Genomic DNA, 25,735 nt, shown 5'->3' with positions numbered 1-25,735 from the left:
GTCGTGGAGCCTATCCAAGGGTACTCCCTTGGACAAGGAATCACCTTGGACAGGGTGCCAATCTATTGCATTGCACAAACACACACACACATTTACTCACTCACACGCTAAAAGCTATTTGGAATTAGCCTAATCTGCATGCATTTAAACTGTGGAATAAAAACAAAGCACCTTGAGATAACCCATCAAGCACAGACAGAACGGGCAAACTAAAGGCACACAGACCCAAAGGCGGGACTTGAACCATACAAACATTGCTCTCTCTCTCTCTCTTTATATATATATATATATATATATATATATATATAATTATATTTATATTTATATAATTATATATATGTAATTATATAGTATTTGTGTTAAATAAAGTACTCCCAGCCATTGCATTGGGCAGCAATTAAGCTTATTCGTATGTCCAAGTTCTTTCCGGGGGTAAAACACTACTATGTATATATACAGAGTCAATCAAAAAACTGTATATACACTTTAGGAAAAAATAATTGTATTACGTATACTATATTAAAATAATATTTATAACCTTATATAAGTATTATAGCAATAAAGTTTGTATTAAAATATTTATACAAGTTTTTCTTTTTCTGACTTGTCACAAGAAGTGTGCATATTGAACATTTGTGAAGCTTTACAAAATTGGTTATAAAATCAACATAGTTTGACTATGTTGTTGGAATATTGAAAAAATATATCTGTTATTATTTAACATGAAGCCAGATACGAAATTTACCCAGTAATTACAGATACGGTATTCATATTTCAAAGGATGTAAAAAATTTTGGAACACCCTGTATATATACACAGTATTTTTGACAAATCACTAAATCACTACACTGTTTCTTCATAGGTGGAACAAAATGTTATTTTTGCATAACGCTTTCTCTCTCTTCATCTCGCTCTCTCAAATAATGTAAAAATAAGGAGAATAGTTTGAAAAGAGCATCATCAAAAATCACTCATTTGTTTTGTTTTTGCTGGAGATTTGTTATTGCAACTCTCTCAGCATGGCACCATGTTGTTCAAATTTCCCTCCACAGACAAGTATAACCTCCCTCTGACTCTATCTCTATATCTCTGTGGATCATCAGCTTTTAAAATTTATGTATCGCAAAAAATAATTAAGTCAAAATCTGAATTTTATAATACAGTTTATCAAAAAGTACAATTAGTAGTAAGAATTTAGGAATTGTTCTCAGGACCTCTGAAACTAGTTAAAATTCCTGAGATTCCTGCTAAAATCCGAATCCATGCATGCCGTCTAGAGATCTGTTTATGACCTCTGTGTACCATTAAAACTTCATTTTAATCTCCCTACAAGGTCTGTGTACTACTGGGATCTTGCAGTAATATTTCCTGGATTACTAGTTTACAATATTCAGTCCACCCTTTGACCCAGACCAGACCTCACAGATACTGATGATCTGACTGGAGATGCCAAAGCTTTGGGTCCATGTTAGAGTAAGCTGGCTAAGCATCCGTGCTGAACAATAGCAAAGGTACCAATGGAAACTAAGGCCTTGTTGGTCAACATGGAACCACTAATAACATTCTGTGGCCTAATTACTAAAATTGTTTTTTTGTATCTACAATATGTTGTAAAAGGTGTTAGTGGTATGCATGTGCATAATAGTTACATGTACTGTATGTAGGCCTAAAAACCTAAATACTTTAAACTTTAATTGTAGTGAAAGAAGGACATGATGAAGTAAAACCTGACCATGTTCCATTTGAATTGATCTAATCTAATCAATGAAATTGCTTCTGTGACAGGAACCCTTCAAATAGTTGCCTACATTTTCCTTCTGCCAGCTCAGTTCACTGTTGGCTGCCAGAGCATTTAAAACATATGAAACCATGTAGCACAGCAAGGAAAAAATGAGACAACAATGGATTTTACTGGAAAGTTCAGATGTTATCCAAGGGGGTCCTGCTGATACGCTTTATTGAATTCAGACAAATGGAATAATACAGTACAAGTAAGTTTACAATTTGTTTATTCAGTGCTCTAAAATGTCATTTTTTTCCTGACAAACATTTCCTCTTACTGGATTATTTGTTAATACGATACATCTGTTGCAATCATAATTTTATCTGTATTTTGTTGCTATTCAAGAGCGTAGACATACAAAATTAAAAGGCATTAATACATTGTAATGGCATCATCCAAATACAAAAACTGGGTTATACATATTGATTAGTCTGAGACATGAAGGCAACCCTGCTGCAGTGTCCATTATATGAGTATGTTAATCTTGTATATGAGAGTTTGCAATCTATCTTAATAAATATTTTACTAAATATCTTACTAACTGTCCGGAGTCTGTTTTTCTTTATCTGCTTTGTTTTATGGATAGAGTCCTTTTCGGCTGCTTTCCATAGTTCAGTTTCTATGGATCTGGAGGTGGTGACCTTATTTGTCATCGCTTTGGGGACACTCGCTGTTCCACTTCTACTTTTCATGGCATCCTTTATGCTGTGGCCTTCATCACTCATTAAATTTTATTTCTGGTAAATTAACTTATGCACTGTAAACCTGTTTTTCATTTGTAAATTGTAAAAGTACATTTAACAGTATCATTATTATTTAATTGCAATTTCTATACATTTCTACTTTTTTTAACCGATCTTGCAGGTTACAGAAATAAGACTTATAGAAATAGAAATTACACTAGGTTGAATCTGACACGCTTATGTATTGTTTAATTTATTCCTCTAGGGAAATCCTTACAACAGTCTTGAATATATTTTTTTAAAAAGGTGTTCTTGACAGTGTCCTAAAGAGATCACTAGATAATGTATTCTTAGGCTCTTTAAAGTGTTTTATTTGGAACTCTTTAAAAAAAATTCTAGAAGGACAACTACAGTAACACACCTCTTTTAAACATTTCTCCTGTATTCTTAAATCTAGAACCAATAAATGTTTTTTTCTGAAACCGTTTGTATTTGACAAAGGATTTCTATGTTGAACTGTTTTGGGAACTATAAAAAAACTTGGCCTTAGAATCTCTAACTGTTCAAACCCTGCAATATTTAGTTCTATATTTGTATTGTATATCGTAGATTAAGGATCAAAACTATGATTTAAAAAAAAGTGTATAAATGATTTATTATTGCTTGCTAGGTACTGGAGGCGCACCCTGGGTCTTCAGGTGTACCATGCAGAATGTGGTGGATACCGGTTCTGTTACTCTTCCAGAGGGAAGCCCAGCATCAGGCCATCAATCCTCATGCTGCATGATTTCTCTTCACACAAAGATACATGGTTGTCTTTGATTAAGGTGTGTAATGCAGACCTGTTTCTTTATTATATTAACAAAAAGCTAAAGTAATTTAACTTTAGCTCATTCAACTTTGTTGCATATTGTATACAGTACCTTCCAAAACATCTGCATCTTCTGTGCGTGGACATGCCAGGGCATGAGGGGACAACACGTACTAGTGCAGAAGACTACTCAATCCAGGGACAGGTTAGGAGAATACGCCAGGTAGTTGTTGGAATTTTTTTTGGAATTTCCTTTTTTCTTTTTTCATTTTTTTTTTTAAAGCTTTTATAGAAAATTCATTACGACAAGAGGGGGCTGTTTCATTCTAAAAGCAACAAAAATATATTATATATAATGGATTAAACTGCATTATCATTATCAACAATCATTATCAGGTAAAATACATTTACTCTTTTGTGTTGGGAAAATATATATGTAATAGAATGAAATCAAAACATATAGGGTGAGTATAAAGTCTTTTCTTGATTATGTACGTTCATATCTTAAAATCTACACTCCCACCAGCAGCCTGAATCATTAAGAGAAATCAGGATGGATCTAGGCTTTCATACTGTTTAAGCCAAATTCTAACCCTGCCATCTGAATGTCAAGTCGAGACTTATCAGACTAGGGAATGTTTTTCCAATCTTCTGTTTTCCAATTTTAGTGAGCTCATGCAAATTGTATCCTCAGTTTCCTGTTCTTAGCTGACAGAAGTGGTTCAAGGTTTGTTTCAAAGTGGTTTAAGAGTGGTTCAAGTGGTTTCTGTTTGCTTAAAGGTTTGGCATATTGTGCATTCAGAGATGTTCTTCAGCATACCTCAGGTGTAATAAGATGTTATTTAAGTTACTATTGCCTTTTTATCGGTTCGAACCAGGCTGTCAATTCTCATCTAACCTCTCCTCTAAAAGGCCTTTTTGACCATGGAATTGCCACTCACTGGATATTTTCACTTTTTTTCAGACCATTCTCTCTTTCATGCTATTCTCTGTAAACCATTCTCATGTTCAAAGTCACTTTTCGTTCCCATTCTGATGCTCGGTTTGAACTTCAGATAATGACATTTACTTGCTCCCTGAAGTTCAGTTTTTGTAGGTGGGCATTGTTTGTAGTACAGGTTGCTGTTTTCTCTAAGTTTGTAGAAACTATTCATCTAAACCGGAAACCATTTCACTTGGTGGGCAATTCGATGGGAGGAAATGTGGCGGGAGTGTACGCAGCCTGCTACCCCACTGACGTTTGTAGTATGACACTCATCTGTCCAACTGGTTAGTCTTTACCTAATTTTTGTCTTTAATGAACATAATGATTGTTTAATAAATAACAAGTCTAGAAAAAAAATTATAATTTTTCTTTTTAGGCTTGTGCAATAAATTCCTTTTGCCGTTATAAATTGGAATATAAAATAAATTACTATCAAATTACTATGAATTTATTATGAAATTGCTTACTAAGAGATTCTTACACTATTGTCTGTGCTGGAAATGTAAATATACATACTTATTTACTGTATGGTGTTAAATTTATACTATATATTGGACAAGGAACCTATTATTTTTCCTCAATCCACCCCTTCAGGTGTAAAGTACCCTTCAAAGACTGAATCTGAAAAGAACAATCATGAGCTGGAGCTCAGTGAGTATACACTTGGCATTGCTCTTATCCCATCTACGCCACAAGAGATGGAGGATATGCTGAAACTCTGCTCCCATGTACGCTTTAAAGTCCCCCAACAGGTACACATTTCAGAGATTTTGAGCATGAACTTGATGTAGGTTTGGTGTGATATTCTGTTCAAATATGCGCAAGATGCTAACATTTACTGTATTTTTAGATTCTTCAAGGACTGGTGGATGTACGACTTCCACACAATAGCTTTTATCATGAAGGTTAGCGTGAATTTTCTTTCTTTGTGGTATTTGAATACATATATTTAGTTGCATAATTAATTCTAATACTGTATGTTTCTAATTTATATATTTTTTTAGTATTTATGGAGATTATAAAGGAGAAATCTAAATATGCCCTACATGAACACATGCACCTGATGACCACCTCTCTTCAAGTTATTTGGGGAAAACAGGACAAGGTAGGTGTTCACATGACTTGCACATGGCAATGCCATGTCAAAAATTCAACTTCTGCACAATGGCCATGACTGTTTACTCATATGAGAACATGGCACAATACTGGAGTCTGACATAGGTATATTGTTAATGCATCTATACTAGTGTGTTGAAATTTTTATTTCTGTGATGTAAAAATAAAATGGTATTTTCACAGTGACATAATAAATTAATATGGTTCATAACGATTATTATAATTATTCTTCTAGGTCTGTGCCTTAGTTTAATGCCTCAGTTTTGCAGTGTAGTGGTTAATTAGTAGTGTACTATTTTTATTGTATATTTTCTAGCACAAAAGTTTGACATTTAATTTCGTTCATACCACTGATGGGATTGGGTCACGATTCAGAACTAAATAGCCATATCTCAGTTTTGGACATTTGCTAAACTCGTTTGTTCCCACTTGCCCTAGTTCTCTCATTTTTGATTTGATAAGAAAATTAAACATGACCCATTGAATGGCTCAAAATCCCTACTTCTTTTGGGGTGGGGGGGAAATCACATAGACCATAGATAAGTAAAGTCTTCTAAAACCCTTTAAACCTTGCTACAAATTCTTGCCATTGAAAGTAATTGGAATTCTACAGTGTAAACAGTGAGTCAGCAAAAAAAGCCTCCATTTTTCCCTCATTTGACTCAGTTTCCCCCACAAACCTTACACTGGGTCTACTGACTGCTACACAAAAAGCATTCTATAGCACTACTGTTTCCCAATATATCCAGCATAGGATAATTACAAGAAATTTTTCTATTGAAGTATGTTCAAAATATAAAGTTACATTCTCAGTGTCTAAGGCCACGATGTAGACAGCCATTGATAAGACAAAGGAATAGTGAATGGGCATATTTTAGGAAACCTATGACCTAGAATAGAGCAGTTTTCACTATTTTGCCCAGGAAAACCGATGCATATCATTTAATATAATAAAATAGCATTGTCCTTTAACAGGCAGGTTAGGTTGTATGCTTAGCTGGCTATTCCTCCCAATCCTTATGTCATAAAACCACAAACTCAAACTCACCCACACACTTTTTCGATGTTCTCTCCAGGTAGTAGATGTGTCTGGAGCATGGTTGCTGGCTAAAGCTCTGCCAAGCTGTCGTGTGGATGTGCTGGAGAATTGTGGCCATTCTGTAGTAATGGAGCGACCTCAACGCACTGCCAAACTGATCTTAGACTTCATCAACTCTCAGCAGTGCTTGCTTAATACAACTAGCAAAAAGAAATTTTAGTGCTTCCTTACAGACCAAATTGATCTAATCCTTAATGTATGTATATTTGTTTTTGCTTGTATTAAGATGTGCCATCTCAGACAAGGCAGTAAGATAATAGCAAGTAGATCACTATATTTAACTTTTTGTTATACATTGTCTATATTGCTCATCATGCGTATAAGGATAAGGGAATGGTGAGGGTTCCAGAGCACAAGGCAGGGTACACCTGAATAAGGTGCCAGCCCATTGCAGGGAACAAGCTCACACACTCACACATCCAGTCATATACTTTGACTAAATTGGAAATGGCAACTAGCCTACAATGCATGTCTTTGTATTGTTTAATTACATTAATTTTAATGCTGAATGAAATATAATTAAATGTCACTAAATGAAATTAATACATAGTTTTAGACTTGTAAAACAAGTATGTCATATTAAATCAAACTGCAGTCTGTAATAAAACTGGGAAACATGCTATTAATTAAATCAAGTCTACATTTTAAAGCAGCATCACTAGCTTGTATTCGGTGTATGGAATGTTCCGGAATAAAATGTTTCAAATTAAGTAATATGATGATATATATCTGAAGCTAAAATAAGTGGAATGGCGTAGCCCAATTTATTTGATGTGGAACGACTGTGACACAGTCAGAGTATGACATCAACTCATAGTCACCAGTGAGGTAGTGAGGCTAGGACCTTTTATGACACAGAACCACAGCTCATAGTTGCTACCCCTAGGTAAGGTACTACATGAGATAACAATAGTGCAGGTGTTAAATACTACGTGTAAAATAGTCAAGAAACTATGTGCATTAAGTAACGAATTGACTGATGCGCATCGGCTGCTCGTCATCTCAGGGCCACTGATGGTATGATAATTCCGCTTTTTAATTATATGAAGGACTGATTATCTCTTGGATCTGTGTTATTAATGTTTAATTAATATAGTGCACAATACGAGGGAGAAACAGTAACTTATGCTATGCTATAATTGTTGTGTACAGTGGTGTTCAAAATGACAGCAGTGTGTTGAAAAAAGTGAGTAAAGCTCCATATCCATAAAATAACTTTTAATTGAAATCACACAAATGCATTAAACACCCTGCATGAAGAAAAATGTGCTAAATATATTATTAGTTTAATGTAAGTGAAGAAAAACAAATATTAGTCTGTTCATTTTTACAAAGTGATGAATTTACCCTTTTAACAAAAATGCTTGAAGTTTAATCACTCTTGTGCATCTTTGAACTAATATTTATTTGTATAACCATGGTTTCTGAGAACTTCACATCTGTTACAATTGTACTACATGCCACAATTCCTCCGCAATTCTTAGTTTTGTCTCAGAAACAGCATTTTTAATGTCAGGACACAAGTTTTTAATTGGATTAAGGTCTGGGGATTGGGCTGGCCCCTCAATAACGTTAATCTTGTTGGTCTGGAACCAAGATGCTGCTTGCTTACTGGTGTGTTTGGGGTCATGGTCTTGTAAACATCCATTTCAAAGGGCATTTCCTTTTCGGCATAAGTCAACATGACCTCGTTAAGTATTCTGATGTACTCAAATTGATCCATGATCCCTGAAATGTGATAAATAGACCCAACACCATAGTACGAGAAGCATCCCCGTATCATGATGCTTGTGCCTCCATGCTTCACTGTATTATTTAAATTAATATTGTGCCATTTCCCTTTAGGCCAGTCAGTGTGTTCTTTGGCAATTGTAACCTCTTCAGCACATGTCTTTTTTTCAACAATGGGACTTTGTGGGGGCTTCTTGCTGATAGCTTGACTTCACATAGCCATTCTCTAATAGTAACAGTATTCACAGCTAACTTTAGATGTTCTTTGAGTAAATTTTGTTATTCTTTAATCCATTCAAATAGTAGTTTTCCGTTTTCTTCCACGTCTTTCTGGTTTTGATCTCCATTTAAAAAATTATAACTCACATATAACAAACAGACACACCAAGTAACAGGTGTGCACACAGGTTATGACAGTAAGACAGTAAACATAACATGGCATGACATTTAGAGTGTTGCGGATTACCACTTAAATGTTACAGTGTCACAAGAAAATGCAGTATGATGGTTGAAGTGAATTGAGTGCAATAAATATACGTAATGTAAAGTGCAAATGCAAATAGCAGCACAGAGATATATAATTATATTGTGCGTATTTATGTTTGTGCTGTTTTTGTTATGTTTAATGTAAACATGTCCCTAGTATATTTTAATGGAGTTGATAAGTCTGATCGCTTGAGTCATTTGTCATCAGCGTGAACAGCAGAGGGCTCAGCACACATCCCTGGGGGACCCCGGTGTTGATGATGGTCTCTGAGGAGTTTTTGCCAACTTTAACTGTCTGTCAGAAAGTAAAGTATACATATTGGGGTGCTGATGCCTATTTCACTAAGTTTGTGTACTAGTTGTTGTGGGATGTTCGTATTGAAAGCAGAGCTAAAGTCGATGAACAGCATTTGCACATAGTTGTTTTTATTTTCCAGGTGGGAAAGGAAAAGATGAAGTACTGTTGATATGAAGCGCTTAGGACGGTATGCAAACTGGTAGGGGTCGAATGTGATTAGAAAACTGGATGTTACAGTATGTGGGCCTTGACTAACCTTTCAAAGCACTTCATCATGATGGACGTAAGTGCTATGGGCCGGTAGTCATTTAGTGTTGTGGCTAAGGATTTCTTTGGTAGCAGTTTGATCGTGGTGGCGTTGAAGCATGTTGGTATGGTGGCTTGGCTCAGAGAGGTGTTGAAAATATCAGTGAGGACGTCTGTGAGAGAGTCAGCACAGTCTCTAAGCACACGCCCTGGTATTGTCAGGGCCCGCAGCTTTCTTGGGGTTTACCTTAAGTAGGGTGTTTCTCACATCAACTGGATCCAGCTGAAGTGTTTCACTGTCTGGGGAGGGAGTACGTTGTTCTTCTGAACAATGTCTGAAACGACCTATTTTATTTTCAGACAGAAATGCACAATAAGGGGAACTTGTTTGACACCTGTTTTTCACAGAATAATTAACCTCTCTAATTGAACTCCACACTATCCACGCTATTTTTTTAACAGACTAAAATTTGTTTTTCTTCACTTACATTAAACTAATAATACATTTAGCACATATTTCTTTATGTTGTGATTCAGAATAGAATGTGAAGAGTGTCCAACGCATTTATGTGATTTAAATGAAAAGGTATTATATGGATATGGAGCTTTACTCACTTTTTTCACACTTCTATTATTTTGAACACCACTGTAAGTGCAGTTTCCATGTATCCACAAAAATTTTTACATGATGGTGCATATTACATGTTTGCTTAAACAGTTCATGAAATAGTATGTGCTAAGCTCATTCAAACTGTATTTTGTTGTTGCATTTGTTCATATTTATTTTCATTTCATCAGAAGTAGTGATGTATCTCTTTATTTGTGGTTTTTCATTTAGGGTTATCGACCACTAGTTGAATCCACTTAGAACAACTGTTGTATAACCTGCCAAGCTGCCAAATACAAGAATTAAAAAGTGATTCTGGAGTTGTTTCCTGTGTCTCTATGATGGATTGGAGTCAGAAGCATAAGTTGATGTGCAAATTCTCAGATAACTTGACAGTCGATAACCAGGTGTAGAAGTGTAGACAGAGATCAACAGCTCAGTAAATTCCAGAGACAAAGTGCTGTTAACACAAGTTAAGGGAATAACATCCAAACAAAATGGCAGAGGAAACTTTAGGAAAAACGGTCGATCAACTAAACAAGGAGAAATATTTGGCAAAATGTTGCTTCACCAAGCAGGCTAACTTCTTCTGTATAGAAGCTAGTGCAAACTAATCTTTGGAAAAGATATGGACAAGCTGAGGTGTCAAGACACTGTCTCCACAGCAGAGATGTGTCATGCCTGTCAATGTTATCGGCTATGACGAGCAACTGGAACTCTTGATGAGACTGGTAAAAGAGGAAATTTAAGCTCTCTTAAACTAGAAAGGATGGACTCAAACAACTGAAAGAGCAGAGTTAGAGGGTCGTATATGAAAGCTGAAAGAATTTAGCAACGAGTTTGCTAGCTGGTGAACAGCATTGATAAAAAGATTGCTAAAGAGCTCAGGCTATTCTCCTACAACACTGCAGCTGACATCTTCACAGTGTTAGAGAACCATTATGGACAAAATTATTAACATAATTGCCCTGGAAATTGTTAAAGAACTAAATTTCTGCTGTAAATGGAAATCAGCCAAGAATGGCTAAAGAGTTAATCCAAAGGGTAGATTGCCCTCACAGAGTAAGCACAATAAGTTACCTCCTCAGGATTAGAGTTAAAACTCACAAGCATAACTCCAGAGCAACTTAAAAAGTTCTTTCCAGAGGTAGACCTCAAAGAATTGCAAAAACCAGAGAAGATAAAATTTCTTATCAGCCATGATTAAACTTCTTATCAGCTAAGAGGGGAGACTTGTGCCACAAAGAGTGAAAATATCTTTTCAAAATTTTGAAATAGCTGAAGCCCCAAAGTGATCCAAAGAGGGGAAAGATATAAGACTGAAACAGCTCACTGGCAAGTAACCAGGATTTTCTTGAATGGTGGAAGACGGACAGTATTGGTGCAGCCTGCGAACCAGCCTGCTGACTACGGAGGGTGCCACTATGGCATTTGACAGCCTGGAGGAAAAGAAATTACCCTAGCGGAAGAGAAGGAACTTGAAATCATAAGAGAAGGGCTCACCTATGTTGAAGAAGATTCCCATAGTACGACTCCACACTGGGATATGAAATATCTATGGATTCAGGACCCATCCACCCTTATGTACAACAGAAGTGGAGTAAAAAATGCTTTCCTAAGAAAAGTAAAACAACTCAAGGGAGTACCAGAATGACACAGTTCAGGTCCTGATATGGTCGAAAGAGGAGCAGCAACAAAACTCACAAAGGAAGTGATTGATAGGTGGAGGACACCAGTTTGGTATGTCAGCTACTTAATGGCACCAAACCCTTACTCATCAAACACTCCAGTGTGACTGGTCTGGAATAGTAGCCAGTTAGACGCAGAAGTTGATGTGAAAATTCCAGATATTGAAGTTACTCACTCACTCTCTCATCTTCTATACTGCTTTATCCTGTAATCATGGTCACGGGGACCTGGAGCCTATCCCAGGAGGTTTAGGGCATAAGGCGGGGTACATCCTGGACAGGGTGCCAATCCATCGCAGGGCACACACACATAGTGTGGGATATTTGGGAACGCCAATTAGTCTAACCTGCATATCTTTGGACTGTGAGAGGAAACCCACCAAGCACGGGGCACACACACACATAGTGTGGAAAATTTGGGAACGCCAATTAGCCTAACTTGCATATCTTTGGACTGTGAGAGGAAACCCACCAAGCACGGGGAGAACATGCAAACTCCATGCACGAACCCGGACTCTGTTGGTGCAGGGTGAGACTGCTAACCATTACACTTGAGCAGTGAAAGGGGCCTGTGAGAAAACCTGTTTTAAAGCTCTTTTTTTTTTTTTTTTTTAAACATATATATATATACAATATATACTGTATGTCCATCCAGTAACCTGTGTAGTTCAACTCTGAACCATGGAGGCCAGTGGTGACCATTGTATTTATTCAAATTTTATGACCATGGTAGGACCTCAAACATTCACAAACTACGGCAATTTAGAAATACCAGTTAGAATAACCTGCATGTCTTTGAACTGTGGGAGTTGTACCCTGGAGGTGCAATGATACTGTATACATCGTATATATGTATAATTTTAGGCAACTTTCACTTTTTCTATGTAAAGTATTTACAAACAATGACATCACTCGGTTATTATACTGGAAACATTTCTCACCCATCGTATATACCGCCTTACAGACAGGGTTGCCTATCCCGAAAAACAGGACAGGGTACGCCCTGGACAGAGTGCCAATCCATCTCAGGGCACACACACACATACTCACAGAGTCATTCACACACTACAGGCAATTTGGTAATGCAAATTAGTTTAATCCGTATATTTTTGGACTGTGTGAGAAAAACAGAGTACCCAGAGGAAACACACCAAGCACAGGGAGAACATGCAAACTCCATGCACACAGACCCAGAGGCAATCGGGGGAATCGAACCTGAAACCCTAAGGTATAAGGTGCTAACCGCTAAGCCACTGGGAACAGTTCTGACCTTCCATAATTTAAAGATAAGTCTCCTCTCGTGCGCTGTTACACACCTACCCGGATTTTTGATTAACATAAAGGCAGGGCAGTATGTGTCACGTGACTGCTGACTACGCGTCTGGGTTGTCGCGTCTCCAGCAGGATTTAATCTGCATGCTAACTCTCTCCTGCGGCTCGTTTGCAAACCAAATAAACAGCACTGTTGACAGGTAAAAAGAATGTCTTTGTTTCACTGCAAAACTGTGTTTGTTTCGTTGATGTACATCGTGTGAGTTTACACGTCCCTGTGCAGGATGCTTGGCGCTTTCATTGTAAACGCTGCTAGCAGTATTAGCCTTAACGGGCCAAGGCTATCACTACAGCTATTTAAGCACTTAAGCAGTTATCACTTTAAACGTTCGTCATGGTGCTATGGAGTTTGCCTGATTAATAGATGAACTAAACGTTGCTTGTTAGTTAAGTTATATGTTTCGGTTTCGGCATGTCTTTTGATCAGATCCTGTCTTTATGTCATTAGCTACATCATGTCATACTGTACACTGCATTTCCCGGCATGCTCAAGTGCACTTCACATTTATTTTTTAGTTAATCATCATCTGATCTGTTTATAAAGGCAAATTATTATATAGCTTGAGATCTTTATGTTTCGGGTTGCAGATCTTTGCTTTCGCTGTGAGCCTGAGCAGTCTACAAAGTCTAATGAAATGGATAATGGAGACTGGGGGAATAGGGTGAGTTGAAACTGTATAGTCCTGACTATAATAATGTGTCCCTCTAAGCCTATAATTTTAGGCTAGGTATTTGTTAATGTCATTGATGATTTGGCTTAACACGTTATTTACCTATTATAAAAATGGATTCTATATGTATAAAATTAAGAAATTAAAACTGTCTGGCTCAAAGAAATAGCCTGTTCTGTTTTGGAAGCCACGACAGTACATGTATTTACTGTATTATACACTTTATGATGGATATTTTAGGTCTAAAAATGTAGCCACAACATTGTGTTATGCTAAAATAACAATTTGTTAGAAGTCCTAAGTAGGAGGACCACCTTAGAACCACCACTGATCAGATACTCTATTCTTTTAATCATGAGTTCTTCCCAGCACAGCAATAATACTGACCGTGTGTGTGTAAGAACACAATGATTATATCATCACTTTATCAAACACCCATCTGGATTTTTTTATTGAAGAGTTCCTGAGTAGAGATGGGGTGTGATGGAAAGATCAAGTTATTTATGAGTTATGACTTTTGTGTGCCAATTCATGTATCGTCACATTGACTCCCAATTCGATTTTTATGAAATGAAATTTATAATCGAGATGCACCGGTTGCTAGAGACTGTAACTGGCTGGTTTTTTTAGCTTAATCAGGCATGACTGATCACGTTGGACATAACTGATCCCGTGAAAAGTGCACAAGCTTCTAAGTGGTGCAACAGAAATGCATTTTTATGGCGTTATGGTTTCAAAAGTTGCACCCATTAAAAAAACCACCGATCAGCCTTTTTCATCCAAACTCTGCAAGCAAATTAGTCTCAGACCCACTTAATACATACACTTACACCAGTCTCAAAACACCACAACTGCTAATTATTTTTAAAACATGTTAGAAGCTCACAATTGCTTAGCACAAGGTGTGAAGCTGTTGAATAAAGCTAAGAATTCTGACTTTGTTTGATAATAAAATTAGGAAATAAATATTGAATTAGCATATTTATAAAACCCTGATACTTACAGAATTGCAGTATCAATCGAATTGCCACTTAGGTTTAGTAATGATTTTGTACTTGCAGTAGACATGGTGATTTATATAAGATCTGGTCATTCACTCACTCATCTTCTATACCGCTTTATCCTGTATTCAGGGTCACGGGGACCTGGAGCCTATCCCAGGAGGCTTTGGGCATGAGGCAGGGTACACCCTGGACAGGGTGCCAAGCCATCACAGGGCACACACACTCATTACGGGCAATTTGGGAATGCCAGTTAGCCTTTGGACTGTGGGGGGTTGGGGGACCGGAGGAAACCCACCAATCACGGGGAGAACATGCAAACTTCATGCACACAGAGACAGGGATCGAGCCTGGCCGGGAATTAAACCCAGACACTTGGAGGTGCAAGGCGACATTGCTACCCACTACACCAATGTACCACCTCTGAAACCGCACACTCTGTTGTGAAAATGGTGTGGTCAAAATACTTGGCCAGGTGGCTGGAGCCAAGCATTCATTTAGTAAAATCATACTATACTTTGTTTTTACAAAATGTGCTCAGCAATAAGCCAGAAAAAACTTGATTGACTCAGTAACCATCCATTGAGAGAAAACCGGTCCAGAACGGACTTCAAGGACATTATCAAAATCTTTGCTTTAAGCAAGGTCAGGCAACATACTTTTGCATCTCAAGACTAGTCAGCAAAAATATAGATGTAAATATGGTTAAATAAACTGCTGTTTATATTATCATAATTTAAGTTGATAAATATGTACTATATAAAGTGTTAAATATTTTTAAACAATATGAGCCATTCTTTAATTAATGCAGCTCTCGGTCAAGGGACCTAAAATTTAAAGGGGTGAATATAACTGTCCTAAACTAATCTGAAAATATTTTTTTTTTGTTTGTTTTGAAATAGCTGGCTTTACATTTGGTTTATAATCATTTTTAGTATACATATGGAAAACAGAGTGCGGTGTTGAAACCGTGCATTTATAAATGGTTGTTTGAGACTTTATCTGTCTTCCCACAAGACTACTGTCTTGCAACCCGAAGTGCTTATTTGAAATTGCCAATGTTGGTATTGGAGCTAAGAGTAGGTGGGTGGTGGCAGTGCTGGAGTGTATGTGGAAGGGTTCAGTTTACAAAATTTTCCTCTTCTCCTCCCTTTATTTATTTATTTTTTATATAATTGTGTGTATAAATCTTTTCTCCTCCTCCTCCCTTTATTTATTTATTTTTTATATAATTGTATGTGTATAAATCTTTTCTCCTTCTTCTTTTATTTATTTATTTTTTTATATAATTGTGTGTATAAATGGACCAAACCGTTCTAAATACAACCTTTTTTCTGTGTATACTTCCTCAGTGTTCTAATCTCCTTTAATTTTTTCAGATGACTCACCCAGTCACCTTAAATGTTGGAGGTCACCTCTACACCACCTCAATGTCCACCCTCCAGCGGTACCCCGACTCTATGCTGGGTGCCATGTTCGGGGGTGATTTACCCACCACGCGAGATGCTCAAGGAAACTACTTTATTGACAGGGATGGCACTCTGTTTCGCTACATACTGAACTTCCTGCGCACATCTGAACTGACTCTGCCAGCTGACTTCATGGAGATGGATCTTCTGCGTAAAGAAGCTGATTTTTATCAAATCGAACCTTTAATCCAATGCCTCAATGACCCAAAGCCACTGTACCCTCTAGACACCTTTGAACAGGTGGTAGAGCTGTCCAGTACCCGCAAACTCTCCAAGTACTCAAACCCTGTAGCTGTCATCATCACCCAGCTGACCATAACCACTAAAGTACACTCGCTGCTGGAGGGAATCTCCAACAACTTCACTAAGTGGAATAAACACATGATGGACACAAGAGACTGTCAAGTGTCCTTCACCTTTGGACCTTGTGACTACCATCAAGAGGTATCTCTCAGGGTTCACCTCATGGACTACATCACTAAACAGGGCTTTACAATCCGGAACACCCGGGTCCACCACATGAGTGAGCGTGCCAATGAAAACACAGTAGAGCACCACTGGACCTTCTGCAGGCTCGCTTACAAAGTAGAAGACTGACAGAATAGAAGGCATAACAAAGCTACAAACAGTGGTAAACTGCTGATGCCAATGCTATAAGTTAATATATATATATATATATATATCAGTTTGTGACCAAACTCAATAATGAGGGGAAAAGGAAAATAGTGATTTAACAGTTATTGACCAAATGATCGTTTTATTTAGTTTGCTGGGTTTTTTTTTTCTTTTTTTTTTAATAAGATCATTCCAGGTATTGTCAAATTGTCATGAAGGTTAGGACAATTTTAATCCATGTGCTGTAGCCCACTATAGGATCCACAAATATGCAGACAGCTTTCAATCATGTAGCAAACATAAATGTTCATATATTCACTCTATAATAATTCTACAAAGAATTTGCACTATGTGCAATATTACAGTGAATGCATGCATGTTATAAAATGAACCTAATGAATTAAATTGTCAAATGAGACCACTTTTTGATTGTATTCTTGTTGTCCTTTTAAGTGTAATTTCAACCTGTCCAAATCTAATGTGAGTTTTTTTATTGTTGTTGTCATGTTTGCATGTGTTGATTTATCAGTCAAGTCTCAATGTTTTGAGGTAGTTGAATTAATCTGAGTGATAATGTGTTTGTGCATGTTGTCCGGTGGTGAACTCGCATCATATCTTGGTGGTGTTTCTGCTGATGCAAGATCTGGACCATAACCTTGACCATAATAAAGTGGTTGATTAAAATTATTAAATAATGAAAACATCGTTATGTACCTGTTACAAAATAACGGGGAGGGGGGGGGACAGTTTCTTAAAATATTTGAATACTTCTTAAGAGTGATACTTAAGATTGATAGAAAATTGTCCACACTTGTCTGCAGGTGGAAGCATGAAGTGCTTTAAAATCTCCTATAAGATGGCTGCTTTTTACGGCCCTACTTTGGACTTGATAAAACACAGTGGTCCAGCACGAGCAGATAACATGGCATCCCAAACCATATCCAAGTGTGGAAACTTTACACCGGATCTTAAGCAACTTGGATTGCCTCTCCACTCTTTCTCCAGATGCTGGGACCTTGATTTCCAAATAAAATGCAAACTTTACCTTCATCTAATAAGGGCATTGGTCCGGTTTGTTTCATCCTTAGCCCAGAAAAGATCTTGGCTACTCTTGATGCACTGACTCACTCCACTTCTTTTGACGTTTACCCAAGTTCTTGACTCTGCTCTCTTTGACAATGTTCTTAAGCTTGCAGTCATACCCGTTTGTGCACCTTTTCCTACCAAACTTTTCACTTTACCTTCCTTGTGAAGGGGGTCAATGATTGAGCCTCCCCTATGTGATAGATGTATTTATAGTGTATGTATAGTAACTTCCTCAAAGTTGAAATGAAGTGTAGAGATGCTGGATGAAGCTGTAAGCCAAAATCATAAAAAAAATAATAATAAAGAAAGAAAGAAATTTCACACGAAATTTAATGAATCTATAAATTGAGATTCATTTTTTTAAAATAAATTACAGAAAAATTAGTGCATCAATATTTAACGGGTATACCTAATTAAATGTATGTATGTATGTATGTATTAGGCACGTGTACATACAGACCTCATAACTGGGGTTTTCCATTAAAACAATATTGGTTTGGTCTGATTCGGTAACTACACGAAATGTATGCGAAAGAAATGGCTGCTGCCCCCCTTCCTGAAAGTTCCACATGGTACAATCCTCTCTAACGCGCTCTGAGCATGCGCAATGGCGTAAACACCGCCATGTTACCCTGTCATGTCAGCCCTCAGTGACACGCATGATTATAAAGAGCAGCGGGAAGGACGAGAAAATGTCACGTCGTAACTGAATAACATGCGTACGTTTTGATGCGTACGAGTTGTCAGTTGGTCTTCGTTAATGCTAACAGTAAACGTTTAAGTTCAAACACTTTGCGAAGGAGGCGACATGTTTACAAAAAACAAAAAGATTAACTATATCCTGAGTCTTGTACCAGGGAAACGGCGTTTCGGGATTTACCGATTTTTGCCCATCTTCTTCTGCATCGGCGGTGTCATGGAGTGGGTCATGATTAACGTGCGAATAGGACAAGAGACCTTTTGTAAGTTTTTGTGTTACCCTGTATTTATGCGCGTCAGCGAGCATTTAAGATGTAAAGAGCATTTAAGAGCTCCATAGCAGACAAAAGAACTTCAGGGAAAAGCATAAAACTGGTATTAAATATTTTGTGTAGATAAGATCTAGACACATTTTCATTTTCTGCAAATTTCGTCATATTATAAGCCCAGCATTGGTAACCAGTAGGGATGGGACTAAGCTGCGGTATATTTACATTATATGTAAATCTTTAATAAAGTTTAATGAATAATTACTTACTCATTACTCTTTCATTGATTGTCTACACCGCTTTATCCTGTACACAGGATCGCAGAGGGCCTGCAGCCTATATCCCAGGAGACTTAGGGCATGAGACAGGGGTGCCAATTCATCACAGGGCACACAAAAGTGTGTTTTAATGCATATGATTTTCAATAATGTAATGCCATAAGAATGCATTTCTGTTGTGCACTCCGAAGCTCCTGCGCTCGATTCAGAATCGTTTCTATCTGAGGCTGATCGGCCAGTCACAAGTAATCAAACTTAAAACCAGGCGATTCTGGGCACTGGCCACAAAACCGGTTCATCTCTTTTATAAATGTAAAAAATGTTGTGGTAGTTTTTTTTTTTATTATTGTTTTGGAGTCAGTGTGGCAATATGTGAATCACTGCAGAAAAGAATCAATATTCATAACTGAAACTGTTTTTCCCCTCATCTCTAGTAACCAGTACTGATGAGACCTTTCTTTTTCACTTCAGATGATGTCTACAGAAGAAAACAATCTGAGAGGGAATACCAACAGAAAATTGAAGATGGGATAAATGTACTTCCAGAATCAGAACTAAAATAAACATTTGTCATTTATAATAAACAAAAACATATTTATTGAAATCTAAAATATCTGCTTATAAATGCACACCATTCTAGTCATAAACATTTTATTTTATTTTTTTGTCATCTTTTTCAAGCATTTTGCCAAACTTCATAAAATGTATGTTTCACTTTTACAGGTACTTCATCTTTCTATGCACATTTTTTTACAGTTTATTTCCCCATGCGACACATGCTTTAAAATATTTCCTGATACATTTACCACAGATGGTATACTATTTTGATATACTACTTAGTACAGTAGGTTGAGGTTTTAGACATTGCCAATGTCTAACGCAAAGCAAAGTCTTGACTAGGCCAAGTTTTAAAGCCTTTTGCAGATATTAAGAGTGCCTGGAATAATAACCATGTTCGATCATATTAGCTCCAGGTGCAGTTAGACAACTGCAGAGTGAGTGTGTCCTCTCTACAGTCACTTCACTGGAATTCAGCTTAGTTGTAGAGGCCGAATGGAAGAGACTTCAGACAGATGAAGCTGTTTGGATGCTGGGCTAGTATCAGTGGGTTTCCATCCAGACGCACCTCTTGCATGTTGTGCCTGATGTAGTGTGTGTCATTGCCCTTGCAGAAAGTTTCATCCGTCAGGGTGGTTATGTTATTATTCTGCATGTAAAAACAAAATACCATTATTTTCTGAAAGGGAAAAAACTTCCCTGTCTGATTCTATTTATTTTTTACACATGATGACAGAATATAACATAATTTTTTTAAATTTATGTAATAATTTTTTTCATTGATCAAATAAAAATATAAATCCTTTGTGTTTAAAATAAACTACGTAGTTCAGTTCCTTGTGTAGATTTATTATTGTATTTTCATACTTTAATAGAGAGGTATATGTTTTTTACAGGACCAATATAACATAATCTCAAGATTTGTTTCCATTTTTAATGTGGATTATATAAATTCTCATATATAAATACTTTTATCATAGTTTATGCAATATGCAGGCATATTAATTGCGCTTTAAAGATATAGACTGCACTTTAAAATATATATACATATAAAAATCTCTAGTTTCAGTCAATTGCGGCTACATGTTTCTTACGGTAAAAGTCTAGAAGTGTAAAGATCTCAAGGAATGAATGTATTCTTACTGTTTTAATTTTACTTGATAGATAACTTCCTGTTTTTGTGAATTCAAAAGAAGTATAGCATCTCACAAAGATGCTGTTGGTGTCATCCCACTGCACTTACTTCCCATTATAAAATTTTAGCGCAGGGGTATTTATTGATCCTGTGTGGGTGCAGGGTTTACACCTGATGTCCCTGTTTAATAAGGTCTTGTTGGCTTTTTATAAACTCGAGTGTTGCTTCTGTATTAGGCTGAACACCCGTTTTAGTGCATGCCAGTTTCAGCTGTCACATGCAGCATTTTGTATATGTAATCACCACCTTGAACTTTCTGTGTTTTGTTACAATTTAGAATTGGAATTGGGTTTATTTGGATTTTATCTGTTTGATTTTCACAATCTAAAACGTTTGAAGAACATTTATCTTCCAAAGGTTGATTTAAAAATTTATTTTCTTTTGGTTGTGTCAATACTTGATAGCACCAGCATTGGCTGCGGGTGCAGCTGCAAGTCTTCAGGGATAAGTCTTTTTTTTTGTCTTTGCACATCTGGATCCTGATATTTTTGGCAGTTTGTTTTGGCAAAATTGCTCATGTTTTCTTGGATTGGATGTAAGCTATGGCCACAGCAAAGTTTTGCCGCAGACCCTCCGTGGGAATGAGGGGTTTTGTCTTTGAATGGACTATTCTCAAACCATTAGGATCTTGGTTTAGAACCAATCCATTGTAGATGTTGCAGTATCCTTAGGATTGTTGTCTTGCTGCAAGGTAAAGTTCTGCCCCAGACTAGAAGTTTCTTGTTCTCAACCCAGACCAATTTTCCAGTCCTTGTAAATAAAACATCCCATTCCACCATATTTCACTGTGGGGAAGATAATGAGCAGTGGGTTTCTGCCAAACATAGTGTTTTGTAAAAAGGCCAAAATATCAGCTTTGGCATCATCAGACCAAACAAACTTTCACATCTTTGCAGAGTCTCCAGTGTCTTTAACCATTATTCCAAAAAGTCTGACCTGACCTGGAGTTACACTTGGATTTAATTTCAAGAATTCAAAAATGTTTTATTTCGATAAAACTTATCATATAAGTTTAGGATTGTCATATAAGTTTTATTCCACACAGAAGGACTTAATTTGAATTCTGGTTGCATTAATTTTCCAAACTACGTTGATTTCTCCCCCACAGTATTATTGACTATATGGTGTATTTACAAACCCCTTTTAAGAAAATTTTACTTTTTAGGGTTGTAACTTTAGAAAATATAGAAAAGTTCAAGAGGGTGAAAACTTCACAACATCAGTGCACTTTGTGCTTCAAAGAATGAATAATATCACTGTGCTATATCAATGCGCTCAAGTTTTTTTTAATTCCTCAGTGAGTTTTTCCTTATTCTTGGGATTGATCATAAAGTAATTATGATTCGCTGTGGCGACCCCTGAAAGGGAACAACCGAAAGACTAAGAAGAAGAAGAAGAGGTCATAAAGTAATTACACCCTAGGCATTTTGGGGGAAAAAATCTAATAACTATAAAAAAAGAGCTGTACATATAAATAAATAAAAATGGAATATTATTTAAATCCAGATAAATATTGTAATTTAGATTATATTGATGCCCAACACTAATGCATATTTATGTATGTGTATGTGATAAATAATAACGGACATGCAGGTGCACAACATGCAGACTCTCAGGAAGTGGTGGAATAGCCTCCAATTCATTGTCACCAAGGTAGAGGTACGCCAGTTTTTTGAGTTTCTGTAATCAAAAATTGGATTATTTGTAAAATACATTATATAGCTCTTTTTTGTAGAACACTGGCAAGTATTAATCAAATGTTTGTTACCTTTATAATGGTTGATCTGATCCCTTTTGTTTTGAGTCGATTGTAATTTGCATTGAGTGATACAAGTTTTGGGGGCAGCATTGGGAGTTTAATTAGTTTGTTCTCAGCCAGCGTTAGTTCTTCCAGTTGGTCCATTTTGGAAAAGACTCCATCTTCTATTTCCGAAATGAGATTGCCAGTCAAGTCGATTCTTTTTAATGTGGCTGTAATAAACATACATGTAAATAATTTTGGAAAGCCATTGACTGTAAAATATGCGGAGAATATACATAGCTTTCCAAAGTTTTGTCAAAATGATGTAGTGACTTATTGCAACACATAAGGAGTCAGTTAGACATCTGGCTAAAGATTGAAAGTTTTAGACTGAAAGCTTTAATAGATCTAAAATCTCTCTTCCTGTTAAGAACTGTGTGCTGGCTCCAGGTATCACCTTTGGGAAAGTATTTGTTTTTTCTGACTACACTTCTTCAGAGCCAGAAATTGCACATTGCTTTTACTTCAGCAATTCCTAATTTAATTTTTCTTACCAACATCAGCAAAATCCTTGTTGGTGATTTTTTTTATTTTGTTGAAGCGTGCATAAAGGTATGAGGTTTCCTTTGGCAAAGCTGGTACTGTTGTCATATCTGGGCTAACCTCTTCGCAGTACACAGATCCAGACAAGCATACACACAGCAAGCAAGTGGGAAGATCTGGGGGAAATAATTGATGTAATTGTTCATACTTTTTTAGCTGGACTATTAACATGATATGTGTCTATATATAAATTAAACAATTACCTGCTTCTTTTTTCTCTACTGCTGATCCTTCATCGCTTGAATTATCGACAGTTTCAGTGTCTGGGATTGCAATAACCTTTTCCTTGGGTGAAGTCAGTCAAAGAAGTAAGAAGAATATAAAGAGAAATGTTGGTGTATTAAACAATTTAATTAGTTGTTGGATTTCAGTTCCAGTTTGTTAAATTCCTTGCGCAGCAGAATGTCTGGCACTTTTACAGTATTTGTGAAGCAGAGCAGTGTTGTCTGTTGCATTACTTATTAAAGGCAAAAGTTTCATAATACAAAATATTGCTTTAAAAAATCTTTCCCTCTTAAGGCAAATATATTTTCCATTTGAAAAAAGGTTGTTGTTTTTTATTACAAACATGCCACCACTTAGCCACATGCACCAATGGAAAATAAATATCCCAGAATCAGACTTTGTTAGGCTTCTTACCTTTTTTTTCTTTACCTCCATGAACATGTTATCATCTGACTGCCATTTGTCAAGATCCTCTCTCAGAAAATCACTGTTTTCAAGTTCCATGTGATCATTTTGTCCTGTTGCGCATAGCATCCATGGTGCAATCAGAAAGAAGAAAAATAACAGTCTCTGGTCCATTTTCTACAGTTCAGAAGTGGTGCTGAGAGACAGTGTGTGTGTAGCTCTGCATCTGGAATGAGAGCCTTAAAGTCATTTTGTGGAGGCCCTGCCTATGAGCTGCTGAGACTCGGAGACAGTGCTTAACTCACTGTGTGCTGTGGTCTGACAGGTCACATAGTGGCCTTCACAAACATCTCCTTCTCCAAATCTATTATTATGCTTTGATGCTCTTGGTATGTATGAAGCAAACACCAGATCCTCTCAGGAAGTTACAAGAGACTGATTTATCTGTAAATGAGCTCAGGATTTAGCAAGAGATTATCCATAAATGCAAATTAAATGAAAGCACATGGTTTAAGTCATTATGGAGAGAAAATGTGAGAGGAAAAGGAAAACATTTTCATAGAGAGAAGATAAATAGTTTTACTATCAATCATTTGGGTTTAGTTTTTTTTTTTTAAGTTTTAAAGAGAAGAATTTTGTAAAAAGGAAAATCTGGTGAAGAAGTAGAACTCTTTCTGTGGAAATAAAGCACCTTGGGTTCATCAGGAAATTACCATTAAATCAGGAATCTTGGCTTAAGCTCATTAAAATGCAGTGAACACTGAAGCCCAGACAACATTGCTCATAAAAATAGAAGCTCTTTAGGATTTTTGCTGTGGCAATAATAAGCTAATGGACATACAGTATGTGAATAAAATCTCTGCTCCATTTTCCAGTGGTCCTTAATTTGTCTAGTTAATGTCACTGAATAGTCTTGTGCTTTTAGAAGGAAAAGAACACCTAATACCAAATGCTATTTATAATCTGTTAATAAACTACAATTTCTCAAAGCACAATACTAATGGAGAAAGACACCATCCCCTTCTCTTCTGTGCTGGTCTTGTAGAACCCAATGATCTGATAGATTTACCAGATCAAGCATTCCTCTTTCTAAAAATCTGTTTCTTGGGAAAATGCATTTAGGGACAACATTTAGTTAAACAGATGTTGAAAAAGCTATTCCTTTGTTTGTCCCTGGGTCCTGTTACATAAGCACATGGGAGGATCAAAGAAATATGAAAAGTACCACGAGACAAATAATACTTGCTGTCCCAGTCCCAGAAAGCTGCAGAGGAAGAACAGAAGTTTTTGTCCTGTTATTTTTTCCTTTGCAGTACCTGCATAATAGGAACCAGGAACTTCTGAACAGATGTGAAAGTTATAAAGGAAAGCCTGGCTGACTCAGACTGCATCATAATGCCCCTATCAATCAAAACCACACTTTCTGTTAGGGCCAATGTAATAATAATAATGATGACTATAATGATGATCATAGAAATAAATAAAATAAAAATCCAGGAGATACTTTTAGGTGCTTTCAGGACTTGCAAAAATATAAAAGTAAATACATCTGAGTTTTACATCTGAGCCTGTATAAATCTACTTTCAAACCAGCGTTTGTGTGTGTGTGTGTTTGGGCCGACCAATAAGTCTGTGGCAGATGACCAATAAGGTGTGGCAGATGCATTAAGCAATAAGCAAAATGATATTAATTAAATATTTCTTTTTATTTTCTAGTGGAGGATATAATATTGTACAAACATGTAGTACATGTCAAAGTGGCTTTGTGGGTGAGCCTCCTTGTAGAGATCATTTGATCATTTTCTAGTCTGACGGTCAAGTCAAAATTCTTCCCCATGTATGCACGTCTAGAACTAAATCGAGATATAGACATTATTTACACTGTATACATAGCAATTTACTCAAACTTGAAATTAAAAATTCTTTTATTTTGAGATACTGGATGTTTTATTTTCATGAGCTGTAAGCCATAATAATTGACATTAAAACAGTTCTTTTTTTAATCAATTACATAAATGGTACTTTTCTTTAATAGTCTATTTTTTTTTTTAGATG

General features: G+C 36.6%; 4 protein-coding genes across 5 annotated transcripts; 3 read left to right on the top strand and 1 right to left on the bottom strand.

Annotated features, from left to right (window-relative positions):
* Window positions 1-2,404: 2,404 nt before the first annotated feature.
* abhd6b (abhydrolase domain containing 6, acylglycerol lipase b) lies at window positions 2,405-6,637 on the top strand. The gene is made up of 8 exons (XM_053483151.1): window positions 2,405-2,523; window positions 3,137-3,293; window positions 3,387-3,500; window positions 4,414-4,546; window positions 4,857-5,014; window positions 5,113-5,167; window positions 5,267-5,367; window positions 6,455-6,637. Exons 1-8 carry the CDS (start codon window positions 2,405-2,407, stop codon window positions 6,635-6,637), a joined length of 1,020 nt encoding a protein of 339 aa, XP_053339126.1.
* A 6,263-nt stretch (window positions 6,638-12,900) lies between these two features.
* Window positions 12,901-17,045, top strand: kctd6b (potassium channel tetramerization domain containing 6b). 2 transcript variants are annotated; one of them, XM_053482054.1, is made up of 3 exons: window positions 12,901-13,005; window positions 13,454-13,527; window positions 15,917-17,045. In XM_053482054.1, the coding sequence occupies exons 2-3, from the start codon at window positions 13,501-13,503 to the stop codon at window positions 16,601-16,603; spliced, it is 714 nt and encodes a 237-aa protein (XP_053338029.1). In that variant the 5' UTR covers window positions 12,901-13,005; window positions 13,454-13,500; the 3' UTR covers window positions 16,604-17,045. The 2 variants fall into 2 exon arrangements, with proteins under 2 accessions (XP_053338029.1, XP_053338030.1); XM_053482055.1 differs by lacking the exon at window positions 13,454-13,527 and having other exon boundaries at window positions 12,916-13,005.
* Window positions 17,046-18,342: 1,297 nt separating this feature from the next.
* LOC128510825 (small integral membrane protein 4) lies at window positions 18,343-19,564 on the top strand. The gene is made up of 2 exons (XM_053483347.1): window positions 18,343-18,669; window positions 19,425-19,564. Exons 1-2 carry the CDS (start codon window positions 18,516-18,518, stop codon window positions 19,514-19,516), a joined length of 246 nt encoding a protein of 81 aa, XP_053339322.1. The 5' UTR covers window positions 18,343-18,515; the 3' UTR covers window positions 19,517-19,564.
* Window positions 19,565-19,941: 377 nt separating this feature from the next.
* Window positions 19,942-23,929, bottom strand: ognb (osteoglycin, paralog b). Its single transcript, XM_053483346.1, has 6 exons — window positions 23,690-23,929; window positions 23,254-23,335; window positions 23,002-23,166; window positions 22,475-22,677; window positions 22,294-22,386; window positions 19,942-20,160 (listed from the first exon to the last, which is right to left on the bottom strand). The coding sequence occupies exons 1-6, from the start codon at window positions 23,852-23,854 to the stop codon at window positions 19,990-19,992; spliced, it is 879 nt and encodes a 292-aa protein (XP_053339321.1). The 5' UTR covers window positions 23,855-23,929; the 3' UTR covers window positions 19,942-19,989.
* Window positions 23,930-25,735: the final 1,806 nt, after the last annotated feature.

The sequence above is a fragment of the Clarias gariepinus genome, chromosome 22, assembly GCF_024256425.1.
Source record: "Clarias gariepinus isolate MV-2021 ecotype Netherlands chromosome 22, CGAR_prim_01v2, whole genome shotgun sequence".
NCBI classification, from domain to species: Eukaryota; Metazoa; Chordata; class Actinopteri; order Siluriformes; family Clariidae; genus Clarias; species Clarias gariepinus.
The sequence above is the reverse complement of the archived record's forward strand: the minus strand, read 5'-3'. Positions and strand labels throughout refer to the sequence as shown.

Coding starts and splice junctions, on each gene's coding strand:
- abhd6b (XM_053483151.1), top strand. CDS start 2,405: ATGGATCTGGAGGTGGTGACCTTATTTGTCATCGCTTTGGGGACACTC. Junction 2,524..3,136: donor CTCATTAAATTTTATTTCTG/GTAAATTAACTT, acceptor ATTGCTTGCTAG/GTACTGGAGGCGCACCCTGG. Junction 5,168..5,266: donor CAATAGCTTTTATCATGAAG/GTTAGCGTGAAT, acceptor ATATTTTTTTAG/TATTTATGGAGATTATAAAG.
- kctd6b (XM_053482054.1), top strand. CDS start 13,501: ATGGATAATGGAGACTGGGGGAATAGG. Junction 13,528..15,916: donor ATGGAGACTGGGGGAATAGG/GTGAGTTGAAAC, acceptor TAATTTTTTCAG/ATGACTCACCCAGTCACCTT.
- LOC128510825 (XM_053483347.1), top strand. CDS start 18,516: ATGTTTACAAAAAACAAAAAGATTAACTATATCCTGAGTCTTGTACCA. Junction 18,670..19,424: donor AATAGGACAAGAGACCTTTT/GTAAGTTTTTGT, acceptor TTTTCACTTCAG/ATGATGTCTACAGAAGAAAA.
- ognb (XM_053483346.1), bottom strand. CDS start 23,854: ATGGACCAGAGACTGTTATTTTTCTTCTTTCTGATTGCACCATGGATG. Junction 22,387..22,474: donor TCAGATCAACCATTATAAAG/GTAACAAACATT, acceptor TTTTGATTACAG/AAACTCAAAAAACTGGCGTA. Junction 20,161..22,293: donor TGCATGTTGTGCACCTGCAT/GTCCGTTATTAT, acceptor TTTTACATGCAG/AATAATAACATAACCACCCT.